Genomic DNA, 18222 nt, shown 5'->3' with positions numbered 1-18222 from the left:
TATTAAAATACACTTTTGTGTTTTTTTCCGGGGGGAGGAGGGGGGAAGCTCAATAATGCATTTTTTGCACGGCAAGTGAGCTGTGACGTCAAATCTGTCACGTGACCCACGCATGTGGAAGCTTAACGCATTGTAGTGTAGTGGTTAGCGCACTGCGCTACGAACCCGGCAACCCGAGTTCAATTCCCGCTCACGGCCACCACCGGTGACGATTATTTCAACCGCTCCTGGGCCTCCCCTAGATCGACTTAGCCTCAAACGAGTAATTGCTGTGGTGTGTGAACATCGCCACTGAGGACACAAAGGCGGCCGGGCGTGGTGCTGTCACCCACCCCTTCGTCTGTATATATAAAAGCGAAATTTGTGACTATGTGTGTCTGTTCGAAATGTTTAGCATACTTCCCGACATGCAACAAACTTGAAATTTGCCATGTGGGTAGCTTCCAGACTGTAAACAATGCAAAAAGTATAATAAATACTCTTTGGTTCTATTGGGTAAAGTCACGTAGGTGAAAATAAAATAACAAAAAATCACGACGTTTCGGCCACAACACAAGCGGCCTTCATCAGGTGAAGGGACGAGACTGTCTGGAGGACAGCGCTGGAGTGAGAGAAGCCACGCTTAGATCACGACCTTTAAGCTGTGTGAGAAGAAAAACACAAAGCGCCTTGACAAAGGAATTAGCATATAATTTAGCATTGAAATGGCTCATTGAAATAGCTAAGTTAAAGTATACATATCCGCAGAGGTACCCCTTGACAAAGGAATTAGCATAGAATTTAGCATTGAAATAGCTGAGTGATTAGCTTGTAACTGGTCACAGAAATAGCTATGTTAAAGTCAGAGCATATTTCACGTAAACAAAACGTGCCAATTAGTTACTGCTTCAGCACACTGGTGTATTGGATAGTAAACCCAGAACATTTACCATTAGAGTATGACGTTTCACTGATTATTACAACCAGCTTCATCAGGCGATTTGCCATAATTGTGAAGAAGTATTCCTGTTTCCGTCTTTGAAGTCAACTCAGCCTTAAATGAGTACTTGGTGCAGGGTGTGAACATCGCCACTTGGGAGACAAATGCGGCCGGGCGTGGTGTTTGGCCACCCACCCCATCGTGTGTTGGGCCGGCCTTTATAGGTGTTGGCTCCCAGCCATTGCCCCGAGTCTGTTAAGGCTATACGGGGGTCTTTGTCTTTGTGTGTATGAGATGCGTGTGTGTGTATGAGATGTGTGTGTGTGTATGAGATGTGTGTGTGTATGAGATGTGTGTGTGTGTATGAGATACGTGTGTGTATGAGATGTGTGTGTGTATGAGATGTGTGTGTGTGTATGAGATGTGTGTGTATGAGATGTGTGTGTGTGTATGTATGAGATGTGTGTGTGTATGAGATGTGTGTATGAGATGTGTGTGTGTATGAGATGTGTGTGTATGAGATGTGTGTGTGTGTATGAGATGTGTGTGTGTGTATGAGATGTGTGTGTATGAGATGTGTGTGTGTATGAGATGTGTGTGTGTGTATGAGATGCGTGTGTGTGTGTATGAGATGCATGTGTGTATGAGATGCGTGTGTGTGTATGAGATGCACTGCTGTATAATAATGTACTACTCACTACTGAGTACACAGACAGTCCCCACTGTGTTCACAGCTACCACCCCAACGCACGCATAAACTCAACTCAGTCATTAAAAATGTTAAGTTATGTTTAGCAAACAATAGTCATTGCAACGTTATACTTGAATCTAATAACAAGTTTAAGGCACTGCTGTATAATAATGTACTTGTCACTACTAACCACACAGTACCCACTGTGTTCACAGCTACCACCCCAACGCACACATAAACTCAACACACACTCACACAGTGCGCTAACCACTGCACCACCGCTCCCCACACACACACAGTGCGCTAACCACTGCACCACCGCTCCCCACACACACAGTGCGCTAACCACTGCACCACCGCTCCCCACGTCCACCACAACCTGGCACCCGATGATGTATCGATCGGCTCGGCTTACCGTGGCTGCTGCGCCAAGTCACCTGCAGAGAAAATCGATTTAAATTTCGATTAACTATACTCGCGCCGATTCCTAATGGGATAACATTAGGAATCGATTATAATAGAGTTACGGATGTATGAGTCGATTTCAATTGGGATAACATGGGAACCGATTTATTTGTGGCTTAGGCTAATAAAATCGATTTGCATTGGGATAACATGGGAATCAACAGTGGTCTAAAATGAACCTTCATTAATCGATTCCTACTGTGTAGACGTGGGAATCGACCACGTTAGACGATCACGTGTGTGGGCGTGGTCTCTCAACGTCAATCAACCAGGTAGGGCGTTGACTGGTGGAGAGTTTGGGATCTGATTGATTGATTGATTGCTTCTGTGGACAGGTGTCTTTTATACAGGTAACGAGCTGAGATTAGGAGCACTCCCTTTAAGAGTGTGCTCCTAATCTCAGCTCGTTACCTGTATAAAAGACACCTGGGAGCCAGAAATCTTTCTGATTGAGAGGGGGTCAAATACTTATTTCCCTCATTAAAATGCAAATCAATTTATAGCATTTTTGACATGCATTTTTCTGGATTTTGTTGTTGTTATTCTATCTCTCACTGTTCAAATGAACCTACCATTAAAATTATATTTCTTATAATTATATTTCTTTGTCAGTGGGCAAACGTACAAAATCAGCAGGGGATCAAATACTTTTTTTTCCCTCACTGTAAACCCCATTGATCCGATCGAAATGAGGGATTTTGATCGGATCATTGGGGGGCCACGTGTCACCACCACCCCCCCCCCCAAACAGTCATGAGCAGCACCTCCCCACACGCCCTGCCACCGAGAAAAATGTTTCACGTACGAGAGTGAAACTGATATTTTCATTCTCAGCTGGAATTTAGCTAAATGCAATACGCTTGAGAAACCTGGTTTAAAATCACAAGCAAGTTGCCTGAATTTCAAACCCATGGTCTCAGCGGTACAGCTCGGTGCTCTTGACAGGCTGAGCCAACCGGTCACTTCATCGCAAGCAACCGGAAGCATCAAGGTTGTCAATGCCGTGTGCGTCGTCCTAATGGGGAGCGGCAGTGTGGTGGCTTGCAACGCTGTGTTGCGAACCCAGTGAACAGAGTTCAATTCCTCCCCACTCTCGACCAATAATGGTGCCGAATATTTTAACCGCTTTCCATGGGTCGGCATGGCTTTAAATGAGTACCTGGTGCAGTGTGATCATGGTGGTGGTTGTGATGGTGGTGATGATCATGGTTGTGATGGTGGTGGTGATGGTGTCTCTATGGGTCTCTGTGAGTCCCTGAGCCTCTATGGGTGTCTACGAGTCTCAGTCACTCTGGGTCTATATGGGTCTCTATGAGTCTCTATGGGTCTCTACGGGTCTCTGTGTGTCCCTGTGGGTCTCTATGAGTCTCTGTGTCTGTTGGTCTCTGTGTATCTCAGTGTGTCTCTGTGGGTGTCTCTGGGTCTCTGTGTGTCTCTGTCGGTCTCTCTGAGTCTCTGTGGGTCTCTGTGTGTCTCTGTCAGTCTCTATGTGTCCCTGTGGGTCTCTGTGGGTCTCTGGTGGCCGGGCCTGCTGTTGGCCACCCACTGCTCGTGTGCTGTGCCAGCCTTCATAGACGCTGTTACTCGCCAACAGCAATTGCCTCAACAGTCTGTTATTTCAAGTTTCATTTCAAGTTTTCATGTATTAGGTATAGCCCTGTGACATGGGAATCAATAGTAGTCACCCACCTAAGTTCATTATAAATGTGGGAGCATTATACGCATTAGTTCGCTATCACGACATACAGTACCCTGGTGTCTACAAACTAAGTTGCCTCTGTGGTAGTAGTTACATTGGAGAAACCAAACGCCATGTCTCGGACCGCATTCGTGAACACAAAGCAGACCTTAAACACGGTAGGACCAACACCTCGGCCATGGCAGATCACTGTTATAATTCAGTAGGCTCACATGACATTGACTTCTCCAAGACAGAGGTTCTTTGCAATCCATCTGGCTACCATGAGAGATTTGTTCATGAGGCTATCCACATATACAAACACAGAGACAATTTCAACCGAGAAAATGGACTCTGGCTTAGCAATCATTGGAAGGATTTGATAAACCATTTCAGGTCTTAATTGATTGTTCACGCTTACGGTGGCTTTCAGACAGCATAAATTAATTTTTCGTCTCCCCCCTCCTCTTTTCAGAACATAGATGGACTCTTGATTTAAAGCTTTCGTGACTGCAGTAATTCATATTCTTAGCTCTTTCGGTAAAGTCACGTTGAAGGGAAACAATAAAACAATAAAATATATATAAAACACAATATATATTTGATTATTTTATTGTTTCCCTTCAACGTGACTTTACCGAAAGAGCTAAGAATATGAATTACTGCAGTAACGAAAGCTTTAAATCAAAACATCAACAGGCTGATGTGCCACATCTCCTCCTTCAAGAAGTCTCACAGCCCTGCGATGTTGTGTCCACACAACCCAAACTACGGAGTGCCTGGTGGTAAACCGCTGTGCTGTAGCCTGCGCCCCTCCAGTGGAGGAGGAACAGTAAAACCTCGCTGATGCTCTCCTGAAGCACTCCTGTTGCGCAACAATCATTGAGACTAGTTGTACGTGCATCGATTGTAAAACCCCGTTCCGTTTCAGGAAGTGGGGACAGTTGGTGCCGTGTGCTCGTTTCACGTCGGGGTGCCACTAAAGGCGCAGGTCCCACTCCTGAGTGATCGGTTACGCGACGCTCTTTTGCACGCGGCACAATCTCTTGTGGCTTTTATTTAATTATTTAAATCTTTCGTGACTGCAGCGATTCATATTCTTTGTTCTTTCGGTAAAGTCACCACGTAGAAGGGAAACAATAAAATAATAAAAATATATAAAACAATAAAATTCTTACGACGTTTCGACCGCAACACAAGCAATCACCGTCAGGTGTGAAAACCACAGCAAGAACATTTAACTCGTAATCTCGTAGTCACGTACATGTTAATATAGCCTGATGATGTCACTTCCCTCTTAATGTCGCCTGATGATGTCACTTCCCTCTTAATGTCGCCTGATGATGTCACTTCCCTCTTAATGTCGCCTGATGATGTCACTTCCCTCTTAATGTCGCCTGATGATGTCACTTTCCTCTTAATGTCGCCTGATGATGGCACTTCCCTGTTAATATCGCCTGATGATGTCACTTCCCTCTTAATGTCGCCTGATGATGTCACTTCCCTGTTAATATCACCTGATGATGTCACTTCCCTTTAAATGTCACCTGATGATGTCACTTCCCGCTTAATGTCGCCATGAGCAGCAGCATCAGTGAGTGTGGCCCTGAAGAGATAACCCCGTGGGTGAGGCTGATGGAGCGCCGCGTGATGCTGCTGCTGCTGCTGGCGGTGGCGGCGGTGGCGGTGATCACAGAGCAACAGTCTCAGGTAACGGGGGTCCCCCCCCCTCTCATTCACCCCTCTGGGGCCCCCTCGCATTCACCCCTCTGGGGCCCCCTCTCATTCACCCCCCAGGGTCCCCTCTCATTCACCCCCTGGGGTCCCCACCCCCTCTCATTCACCCCCTGGGGTCCCCTCTCATTCACCCCCTGGGGTCCCTTCTCATTCACCCCCTGGGGTCCCCTCTCATTCACCCCCCTGGGGTCCCCTCTCATTCACCCCCTGGGGTCCCCTCTCATTCACCCCCTGGGGTCCCCTCTCATTCACCCCCTGGGGTCCCCTCTCATTCACCCCCTGGAGTCCCCTCTCATTCACCCCCCTGGGGTCCCCTCTCATTCACCCCCCTGTGTCCCCCTCTCATTCACCTCCTGGGGTCCCCTCTCATTCACCCCCCTGTGCCCCCCCTCTCTCTCGGTGTTGGTGGTGTTTGGGGAGTTTATCTCCCGCTCGCGGCTCAACCCACACCCAGTGACGGCCGTTATCTGAACCGGTCCTGGGCCTCCCCCAGTCCGACTCAGCCGCAAATAAGTAGCCGGTGTGGCGGTGTAGTAGAGCGGTGAACATCGTTAGCACTGGGGGAGACAAAGGCGGCCGGGCCTGGTGCTGGCCACCCGCCCCCTCGTGTGCCACAGTGACGGTAGCCTTCATAGGTGCTGCTACTCGCTAACAGCACTTAACAGCACTTGTCCCTGTCGCACCCCAAGGTGTACAGGGAATGGCTCTGACTCCCTGCCACGTAGTTTTACCCGGGCCCGCTCACCATCATGAAGGTCCTTAATGATCTTGATCAGAGGGTCAGGGACTCCAAAAGTACGAAGAACAACCCAGAGCCCAGGCCTACTGATGGTATCATAGGTCTTGACCAGGTCAATAAAGCAGAAATGTAGGTCCTGTTGGAATTCCCTACATCTCTGCTGTAGCAGACGGACAGAAAATATGGCATCTGTGCAGGACCGCCCTTTCCTGAAACCGCGTTGGGGCTCCGCAAGCTTCTCCTCAGCGTGCCTGGCAAGGCGATGCTGAATAATCCTTGCCAGGACCTTTCCCGGCACACTGAGGAGTGAGGTGCCCCTGTAGTTGTTACAGTCTGTGCGGTCCCCCTTCTTAAAGAGGGGGACCACCAGGGCATCCTTCCAATCCTGCGGAACCCGTCCAGTGGTCCAGACTGTTGTTATGATGTCATATAGGGCAGTCTGTGCACAAACGCCACCCTCCCTCAGCATTTCGCTTAGGAGATCATCTCTGCCCGGTGCCTTTCCTGGTCTCAGACTCTGGATCGCCTTCAGTACTTCCTCAACAGATGGCACCTCAGCCAGCCACTCACAGGGGGTGACTTCTTCCTCCAATATTTGAGGCAACGCAGCCTCGGTAGGGTCATCACCACTTTGTCCCATGTTGTTTTCCTGGGTGAGGGATTTCCCCTCCCCCAGGACCTCACAGAAATGCTCAACAAATCTGAAAACCTGTTGCTGGGGGTCGGAGATTGGATCACCGTTCTTTCCCCTAAAATGGTAATAGGTGTGGGGCTGCAGGTTACTTTTATGATGTAATTAAAGAGCGATTTGTGATCGCGGGCCGCTGAGGCAGACTCCATCTCCTCAGCAACCCGCGACCACCACCCATCCTTGCAGCGCCTCACGGCTCTCCGAACGTCCGAGCGAAGGCTGCGGTAAGCCTCCTCATTATCCGACATGGGATGCTGTAGCCGATGAGAGGGGGCCTGTCACTTTTTCTCAGCCAGCTTGAACACCTCCTCTGTCAGCCAGGGTCTCTGGGAAGGTCTGGACTGTGTACCCAAAGCGGCCATTGCAGCTGCATGAGCCACAGTCCTAAACCTCGTCCATTTCCCCTCGACATCAGGAGGAGTCAGGGACGATGCCAACCCCAGCCGCAAGCGATGATGAAATTCTCGCTTGCAACTTTCATCAGCTAGCTGAGACCAGGCCACTGTGGGTTTGAATGGGTTCCTGGGTGTACACCCACCGCCGGAGTGGAAGAATGGCAGGTGCATCTTACAGATGACAAGTCGATGGTCAGTGGGCAGATCAGCTCCATGGTAGGTACTGGTGTCAAGGACATGGGCCCGCATCCGCTGTTCCGTCACTGTAGTCCAGCAGATGTTCTTGCTTAGACCTGGCATGCATCCATGATGTAGTGTGGATGCGCCGATGATGGAAACACATTTGATAATTACAAGCCCATGGGCTACACAAAAATCTAGCAGCCTCCTGCCGTTGTTATTGAGCTGATCTGGTCCATGCCTTCTAATTACTCCAGACCAGGTGCCCGCATCATGACCAAGATGACTATCCCGAGGAGTCACTTTAGCTAGCGCCTGTGACAGGAGGTCATAGAAGGCAGCTGACTCATCGGCCTTGCCTGCATCCCTCCATGGATGTTCGTTTTCAGTGGGGGCATAAGTAACCACTACCACCATTCTTCGCCTCTGGTTGATGGGAAGGCGAGCCCAGAGTAGCCTGGGGCTTACAGCTTCCCACACCTCACCGCCACGCTCCCACGCCTCATTCATTCTTTTATTCAGAAGAAGAGCCACACCCTGTTGTTTGGCAGTCTGCTGCCCCGAGGAGAGGACTGTCCACCTCTCATGGTGGCAGGAGCCAGAGCCGGTCCATCGGACCTCCTGAATACCACAGAGATCCAGGCGCTACCGGTCCAGCTCCCGACAGAGGAGTGGCAGCCTCTCCTCCGCAGTGAGCGTTCGAACATTCCACGTGGCCACACAGTGGTTTTTTGTTGTTTCTTGAGGAGCCCCGAGGGTAAGGATTCAGTCTCCTGGCTCTGCCAAATGGAGTTTTCGCCAGGAGACGTCATAGATGCTTATCCCCCCGAGGCCTCGTGTACAAGCTTATTAATTAGATATTTTAAACGTGGTTTAGTGGTAATTAATTGAAGGTGGAGGGGTTACCAGCCCTTCGCACCCATCCAGAGCCCCCAATTAGCTGCTGTGGTGGTTACATGGGACAAAAAGCCAATCGGAATTCGCCCTCCCCCCACGGCACTGCCCACGACAGCGTTGCCCGTCCGGCACACACGTACACACACACTTACACGCATACACACACACGTACACACAGAGACACACACACGTACACACACTTACACACATACACACACACGTACACACACGCGTCACTATCTGGCCAAATTCCGTGTCGTTAAGAATCCCTCCACCAGCCGACAAAAGGAATGAAGTGGCCTCGCTCACGATGACGTTTGGTGTCGTCTTCACCGCACCCCGCACAGGGAGAGCGCGGGGAGAGACGCGTGGAGGTGGTGGAGGTGGTGGAGGTGGTGCAGCTGGAGGAGAGAGACGAGGAGGAGGTGGAGAAGGAGGTGGAGGAGGTGGAGGAGGAGGTTGAGAAGGAGGTGGAGGAGGAGGTAGAGGAGGTGGAGGAGGAGGAGGAGGAGGAGAGAGACGAGGAGGTGGAGAAGGAGGTGGAGGAGGTGGAGGAGGAGAGAGACGAGGAGGAGGTGGAGGAGGAGGTGGAGGAGGAGAGAGACGAGGAGGAGGTGAAGGAGGTGGAGGTGGTGGAGCTGGAGGAGAGAAATGAGGAGGAGGAGGTGGAGAAGGAGGTGGAGGAGGAGGTGGAGGAGGTGGAGGAGGAGAGAGACGAGGAGGAGGTGGAGAAGGAGGTGGAGAAGGAGGTGGAGGAGGAGGTGGAGGAAGAGAGGGATGAGGAGGAGGTGAAGGAGGTGGAGAAGGAGGTGGAGGTGGTGGAGCTGGAGGAGAGAAATGAGGAGGAGGTGGAGAAGGAGGTGGAGAAGGAGGTGGAGGAAGAGAGAGACGAGGAGGAGGTGAAGGAGGTGGAGAAGGAGGTGGAGGTGGTGGAGGTGGAGAAGGAGGTGGAGAAGGAGGTGGAGGAGGTGGTGGTGAGGTTCCAGCAGCCAGGCCAAGGTGCGAGTCGTCGTCGCTGGAGACGGGCCTGGCTCATCCCCAAGGTGTCCGTGCCCGAGAATGACCGCGGGCCCTTCCCCAAGCTGCTGGTGCAGGTGCGCTGGGTGATGGACGTGGCGCGTTCTCATTCTTATTGTCGTATAACCTCATCCTAGCCCTAACCTACCCCTAACATAACCCTCAACTAGCCCTAACCTAACCATTAACTAACTCTAAACTAGCCCTCAACTAACCCTAAACTAACCCTAACATGACCCTCAACTAACCCTAACCTAACCATTAACTAACTCTAACCTAACCCTAACTTAACCCTAAACTAACCCTCAACTAACCCTAACCTAACCATGAACTAACTCTTAAACTAACCCTAAACTAACCCTAACCTAACCCTAACCTACCCCTAACATAACCCTCAACTAGCCCTAACCTAACCATTAACTAACTCTAAACTAGCCCTCAACTAACCCTAAACTAACCCTAACCTAACCATGAACTAACTCTATACTAACCCTAACCTAACCCTAAACTAACCCTAAACTAACCATGAACTAACTCTATACTAACCCTAACCTAACCCTTAACTAACCCTAAACTAACCCTAAACTAACCCTAACCTAACCATTAACTAACCTAACCCTAACTTAACCCTAAACTAACCCTCAACTAACCCTAACCTAACCATAAACTAACCCTAAACTAACCCTGAACTAGCCCTTAACTAGCCCTTAACTAGCCCTAAACTAACCCTAGCCTAAGGTTAGGACGCGTGGAGAAGGTGGAGGTGGTGGAGCTGGACCAGAGAGACGAGGAGGAGGAGGTAGAGGAGGAGGAGGGGGAGGAATCCGTAGAGCCGGGAAGCTCTTTTCTGCCACGCTCAGTAGGGGGCACGGTGGGGGGTGACAGAAACGCTTCTGGCGGTGGCGCAGAGTCCAGGGAAAGGTCAACGAATCGACGAGACGCGGACAGCCGAGACATCCGCACGCCGCCGTGGGAGGTCTGTGGGGCATTGTCGAGAGTCGAGGGTGAGGTGAGCGTGAGAGCGCTGGAAGAAGTCCAGCGTAGGAGCAGCCGTCACAGCATCATCGCCGCCCCCACGTTCGTCACGGCACCCCAACAGGTGAAGTCCGACACCGCCGGGGTGGACATCCGCTATGCCTTGCTGGGGGACGGCGCCGACCAGCATCCCGTGGGGTTGTTCGTCATGGACACCGTGACGGGGAGAGTCTCAGTCACCAGGAGCCTGGACCGGGAGGTGATCGCTCAGTATCGGGTACGGACCACTCACGCTACACTACACTATGCACTGCTACACCATATACTATACACTACACTACTACACCATACACTACACTACTACACTACACTATACACTACACTATACACTACACCATACACTACACTATACACTACACTACTATACATTACACTATACACTACACTACTATGCTACACTATACACTACACCATACACTACACTACTACACTACACTATACACTACACTATACACTACACCATACACTACACTATACACTACACTATACACTACACTATACACTACTACACTATACACTACACTACACTATACACTACACTATACACTACACTATACACTACACTATACACTACACTATACTACACTACACTATACACTACACTATACACTACACTATACACTACACCATACACTACACTATACACTACACTACTATACATTACACTATACACTACACTACTATGCTACACTATACACTACACCATACACTACACTACTACACTACACTATACACTACACTATACACTACACCATACACTACACTATACACTACACTATACACTACACTATACACTACTACACTATACACTACACTACACTATACACTACACTATACACTACACTATACACTACACTATACACTACACTATACTACACTACACTATACACTACACTATACACTACACTATACACTACTACACTATACACTACACTACACTATACACTACACTATACACTACTACACTATACACTACTACACTATACACTACACTATACACTACTACACTATACACTACACTATACACTACTACACTATACACTACACTACTACACTACACTATACACTACACTATACACTACACCATACACTACACTATACACTACACTACTATACATTACACTATACACTACACTACTATGCTACACTATACACTACACCATACACTACACTACTACACTACACTATACACTACACTATACACTACACCATACACTACACTATACACTACACTATACACTACACTATACACTACTACACTATACACTACACTATACACTACACTATACACTACACTATACACTACACTATACACTACTACACTATACACTACACTACACTATACACTACACTATACACTACTACACTATACACTACTACACTATACACTACACTATACACTACTACACTATACACTACACTATACACTACTACACTATACACTACACTACTACACTACACTATACACTACACTATACACTACACCATACACTACACTATACACTACACTACTATACATTACACTATACACTACACTACTATGCTACACTATACACTACACCATACACTACACTACTACACTACACTATACACTACACTATACACTACACCATACACTACACTATACACTACACTATACACTACACTATACACTACTACACTATACACTACACTACACTATACACTACACTATACACTACACTATACACTACACTATACACTACACTATACTACACTACACTATACACTACACTATACACTACACTATACACTACTACACTATACACTACACTATACACTACACTATACACTACTACACTATACACTACTACACTATACACTACACTATACACTACACTATACACTACTACACTATACACTACTACACTACACTATACACTACACTATACACTACTACACTATACACTACACTATACACTACTACACTATACACTACACTACACTATACACTACACTACTACACTATACACTACTACACTACACTATACACTACTACACTATACACTACTACACTATACACTACTAGACTATGCACTACACTATACACTACACTATACACTACACTATACACTACTACACTATACACTACACTATACACTACACTATACACTACTACACTATACACTACTACACTATACACTACACTATACACTACTACACTATACACCACTACACTATACACTACTACACTATACACTACTACACTATACACTACTACACTATACACTACTACACTATACATTACACTATACACTACACTACTATGCTACACTATACACTACACCATACACTACACTACTACACTACACTATACACTACACTATACACTACACCATACACTACACTATACACTACACTATACACTACACTATACACTACTACACTATACACTACACTACACTATACACTACACTATACACTACACTATACACTACACTATACACTACACTATACTACACTACACTATACACTACACTATACACTACACTATACACTACTACACTATACACTACACTACACTATACACTACACTATACACTACTACACTATACACTACTACACTATACACTACACTATACACTACTACACTATACACTACACTATACACTACTACACTATACACTACACTACTACACTACACTATACACTACACTATACACTACACCATACACTACACTATACACTACACTACTATACATTACACTATACACTACACTACTATGCTACACTATACACTACACCATACACTACACTACTACACTACACTATACACTACACTATACACTACACCATACACTACACTATACACTACACTATACACTACACTATACACTACTACACTATACACTACACTACACTATACACTACACTATACACTACACTATACACTACACTATACACTACTACACTATACACTACACTACACTATACACTACACTATACACTACTACACTATACACTACTACACTATACACTACACTATACACTACTACACTATACACTACACTATACACTACTACACTATACACTACACTACTACACTACACTATACACTACACTATACACTACACCATACACTACACTATACACTACACTACTATACATTACACTATACACTACACTACTATGCTACACTATACACTACACCATACACTACACTACTACACTACACTATACACTACACTATACACTACACCATACACTACACTATACACTACACTATACACTACACTATACACTACTACACTATACACTACACTACACTATACACTACACTATACACTACACTATACACTACACTATACACTACACTATACTACACTACACTATACACTACACTATACACTACACTATACACTACTACACTATACACTACACTATACACTACTACACTATACACTACTACACTATACACTACACTATACACTACACTATACACTACTACACTATACACTACTACACTACACTATACACTACACTATACACTACTACACTATACACTACACTATACACTACTACACTATACACTACACTACACTATACACTACACTACTACACTATACACTACTACACTACACTATACACTACTACACTATACACTACTACACTATACACTACTAGACTATGCACTACACTATACACTACACTATACACTACACTATACACTACTACACTATACACTACACTATACACTACACTATACACTACTACACTATACACTACTACACTATACACTACACTATACACTACTACACTATACACCACTACACTATACACTACTACACTATACACTACTACACTATACACTACTACACTATACACTACTACACTATACACTACTACACTATACACTACTACACTATACACTACTACACTATACACTACTACACTATACACTACTACACTATACACTACTACACTATACACTACTACACTATACACTACTACACTATACACTACTACACTATACACTACTACACTATACACTACTACACTATACACTACACTATATACACTACACTATATACACTACACTATATACACTACACTATACACTACACTACTATACACTACTACACTATACACTACTACACTATACACTACTATACTATACACTACTACACTATACTACACTATACACTACAACACTATACACTACACTATACACTACTACACTATACACTACTACACTATACACTACTACACTATACACTACTACACTATACACTACTACACTATACACTACTACACTATACACTACTACACTATACACTACTACACTATACACTACTACACTATACACTACTACACCACAGTGTTGTGACTGCAGCTCAAGTGCTACGCTGTGGACACGAGTGGGCGTCATCTGGAGAAGCCAGTGGACCTCGTCGTTGATGTCATTGACGTCAACGACAACCGTCCCACGTTCGCCAAGGAAGTCTTTCACAGCAGCGTCGTCGAAGGATCCCCGCGAGGTGCGCTGACGATGATGACGATGATGACGATGATGATGATGATGACGATGATGATGATGATGATGACGATGATGTTGATGATGATGACGATGATGACGATGATGACGACGATCATGACGATGACGATGATGACGATGATGATGATGATGACGATGATGGTGATGACGATGATGACGATGATGACGACGATCATGACGATGACGATGATGACGATGATGACGATGATGATGATGATGACGATGACGATGATGACGATGACGATGATAACGATGATGATGACGACGATGATGATGACGATGGCGACGATGATGATGATGATGACGATGATGATGACGATGATGACGATGATAACGATGACGACGACGATGATGATGACGATGATGATGATTATGACGATGGCGACGATGATGATGACGATGATGATGACGACGACGATGGCGAGGATGATGACGATGATGTCGCCATGGCAACCACTCACTCACACACTCACTCATGCACTCACTCACACATACACTCACTAACTCATACACTCACTCATACACTCACTCATACACTCACTAACTCATACACTCACTCACACACTCACTCATACACTCACTCACACACTCACTCACTCATACACTCACTTACTCATACACTCACTCATACACTCACTCATACACTCACTCACTCATACACTCACTCACACACTCACTCACTCACACACTTGCTCATACACTCACTCATACACTCACTCATACACTCACACACTCACTCATACACTCACTCATACACTCACTAACTCATACACTCACTCATACACTCACTCATACACTCACTCATACACTCACTCATACACTCACTCACTCACACACTCACTCATGCACTCACTCACTCATATACTCACTCACTCATACACTCACACACACTCACTCATACACTCATACACTCACTCACACACTCACAGGTACACACACACAGACACACTCACACAACAACCGCCATTCGCCACTAAGTGGCGGTGACGTCACCACGACGCTTGTGCCAGGCTATGTGCACCCTGAGGCCATGTGAAGTGTCGAACGCCCGCTGGCAGGAGGTCACGGGGCAGACCTAGATGTCACAGGTCGACTGACTGAGATGACTGGCTGATGCACCACCTGTGCCCCCTACTGTGCCAACCTGCTGTGCTTTAGCCACCCGGCGCTCTGCTCGTTGTTGTGAGTGTCGCTCCTCCGCCCTCCGTTGTTGTTGGAGGGCAACTACCTCCAACTGCCCAATAGCATCCTTCACGAGCCTCCTCCACAGAGGCCTATCTTGACACCGCTGGTACCAGTCATCGGCAAGTCCACTCAGCTCCACGTCCTCCTGTACCACATCACTCCATCTCTTCTCTAGCCCATGCCGCGTCCGCTTAACCCCCTCAATCCGGCCAAACAAAAGCTGTTTCGGCATGCGGTGGCTGGGCATGCGGGCTACATGACCCAGCCATCGTGCCCGCCGGAGGAGCTCACCGATGGGACCTTGCCCAGATCTTTCAAGGATTTGTGAGCTCCTCACACAATCCAGCCTGGTTTAACCCGGGATGGATCGTAGACAGGCTATCCTAAATGTTTCTAACCGGCGAAGATGTTTCAATAGGGGGGTCCACGTTTCGCAAGCGTAGAGAAGGGAGGGAATGACCGTGGCCGAGAAGACCTGAAGCTTAGTGCGGAGCAACAGACCAGGTAGCTTCCACACAGCGTTACGCAACCGATGAAAAGATATTGCCGCTCGACTGATTGAGTGAGACCTCTGCTGTTAAACTGGAGCCGGTCATAAGCACACTGCCCAGGTATGGGAAACTCTCCACTCGCTCCACAACTGCCCCATCACCGATTGGGAGTTGTGGGGGTGTAGTGTCCGATGGTACAAAATACCCAGGCAGGTGCTTAGTTATGGTGGGGCTGATGGTAAGGCCCCACCTCTTAGTGGCACGCTCCAGTCTCAGCAGCAGCGTCTCCAACTCCTCCTCTGAATGAGCAGCTATTACCAAATCATCAGCATACATAACGTGGTTGAGCAATAGGGAGCCATCCCTTGACCGCACCCGGGCATCGATCAGCCTCCCATTATATCTGTACCATATGGAGATTCCCCCGGTACAGCTATTGAAGGCTTCACGAACTACGTGGTCAAAATAGATGTTAAATAATGTGGGAGCCAGAGGACATCCCTGTCGCACCCCAAGGTGTACAAGGAATGGCTCTGACTCCCGGCCATGTAGTTTTACCCGGGCCCGCTCACCATCATGAAGGTCCTTAATGATTGTGAGCAGAGGGTCAGGTACTCCAAAAGCACGAAGAACAACCAAGAGCCCAGGCCTACTGATGGTATCATAGGCCTTGACCAGGTCAATAAAGCAGAGATGTAGGTCTTTTTGGAATTCCCTACACCTCTGCTGTAGCAGACGGACAGAAAATATGGCATCTGTGCAGGACCGCCCTTTCCTGAAACCGCATTTGGGCTCCGCAAGCCTCTCCTCAGCGTGCCTGGCAAGGCGATGCTGAATAATCCTTGCCAGGACCTTTCCCGGCACACTGAGGAGTGAAATGCCCCTGTAGTTGTTACAGTCTGTGCAGTCCCCCTTCTTAAGTCCCCCTTCTTAAAAAGGGGGACCACCAGGGCATCCTTCCAATCCTGCGGAACCCGTCCAGTGGTCCAGACTGTTGTTATGATGTCATATAGGGCAGTCTGTGCACAAACGCTCCCCTCCCTCAGCATTTCGCTTGGGAGATCATCTCTGCCCGTTGCCCTTCCTGGTCTCAGACTCCGGATCGCCCTCAGTACTTCCTCAACAGATGGCACCTCAGGCAGCCACTCACAGGGGGTGACTTCTTCCAATATTTGAGGCACCGCAGCCTCAGCAGGGTCATCCTTACTTTGTGCCACGATGTTTTTCTGGCTGAGGGATTTTCCCTCCCCCAGGACCTCACAGAAATGCTCAGCAAATCTGCAAACCTGTTCCTGGGGGTCGGAGATTGGATCACCGTTTTTTCCCCTAATGATGGTAATAGGTGTGGCGCTGCAGGTTACTTTTTTGATGGAGTTAAATAGAGATTTGTGATCACGGGCCACTGAGGCAGACTCCATCTCCTCAGCAACCCGCGACCACCACCCATCCTTGCAGCGCCTCACGGCTCTCCGAACCTCCGAGCGAAGGCTGCGGTAAGCTTCCTCATTCTCTGACGTGGGATTCTATAGCCGATGACAGTGGGCCTGTCGCTTTTTCTCAACCATCCTGAACACCTCCTCTGTCAGCCA

At 47.2% G+C, this 18222-nt stretch overlaps 1 protein-coding gene across 1 annotated transcript in view; it reads left to right on the top strand.

Moving 5' to 3' along the window:
- The first annotated feature begins 9318 nt into the window (after nucleotides 1-9318).
- Nucleotides 9319-18222, top strand: part of LOC116937931 (cadherin-2-like) — a 52068-nt gene continuing 43164 nt past the window's right edge. Inside the window, exons 1-3 of the mRNA XM_076060289.1 lie at nucleotides 9319-9486; nucleotides 10509-10661; nucleotides 14796-14940. Of these exons, the coding sequence (XP_075916404.1) occupies nucleotides 10593-10661; nucleotides 14796-14940 (214 nt within the window). The 5' untranslated portion in view covers nucleotides 9319-9486; nucleotides 10509-10592. The remainder of the gene's footprint in view (nucleotides 9487-10508; nucleotides 10662-14795; nucleotides 14941-18222) is intronic.

Source organism: Petromyzon marinus, unplaced genomic scaffold (assembly GCF_048934315.1).
Source record: "Petromyzon marinus isolate PM22_M1 ecotype Great Lakes invasive population unplaced genomic scaffold, UKy_Petmar_22M1.pri1.0 PM_G_Scaffold_17, whole genome shotgun sequence".
Lineage (NCBI taxonomy): Eukaryota > Metazoa > Chordata > Hyperoartia > Petromyzontiformes > Petromyzontidae > Petromyzon > Petromyzon marinus.
The sequence above is the reverse complement of the archived record's forward strand: the minus strand, read 5'-3'. Positions and strand labels throughout refer to the sequence as shown.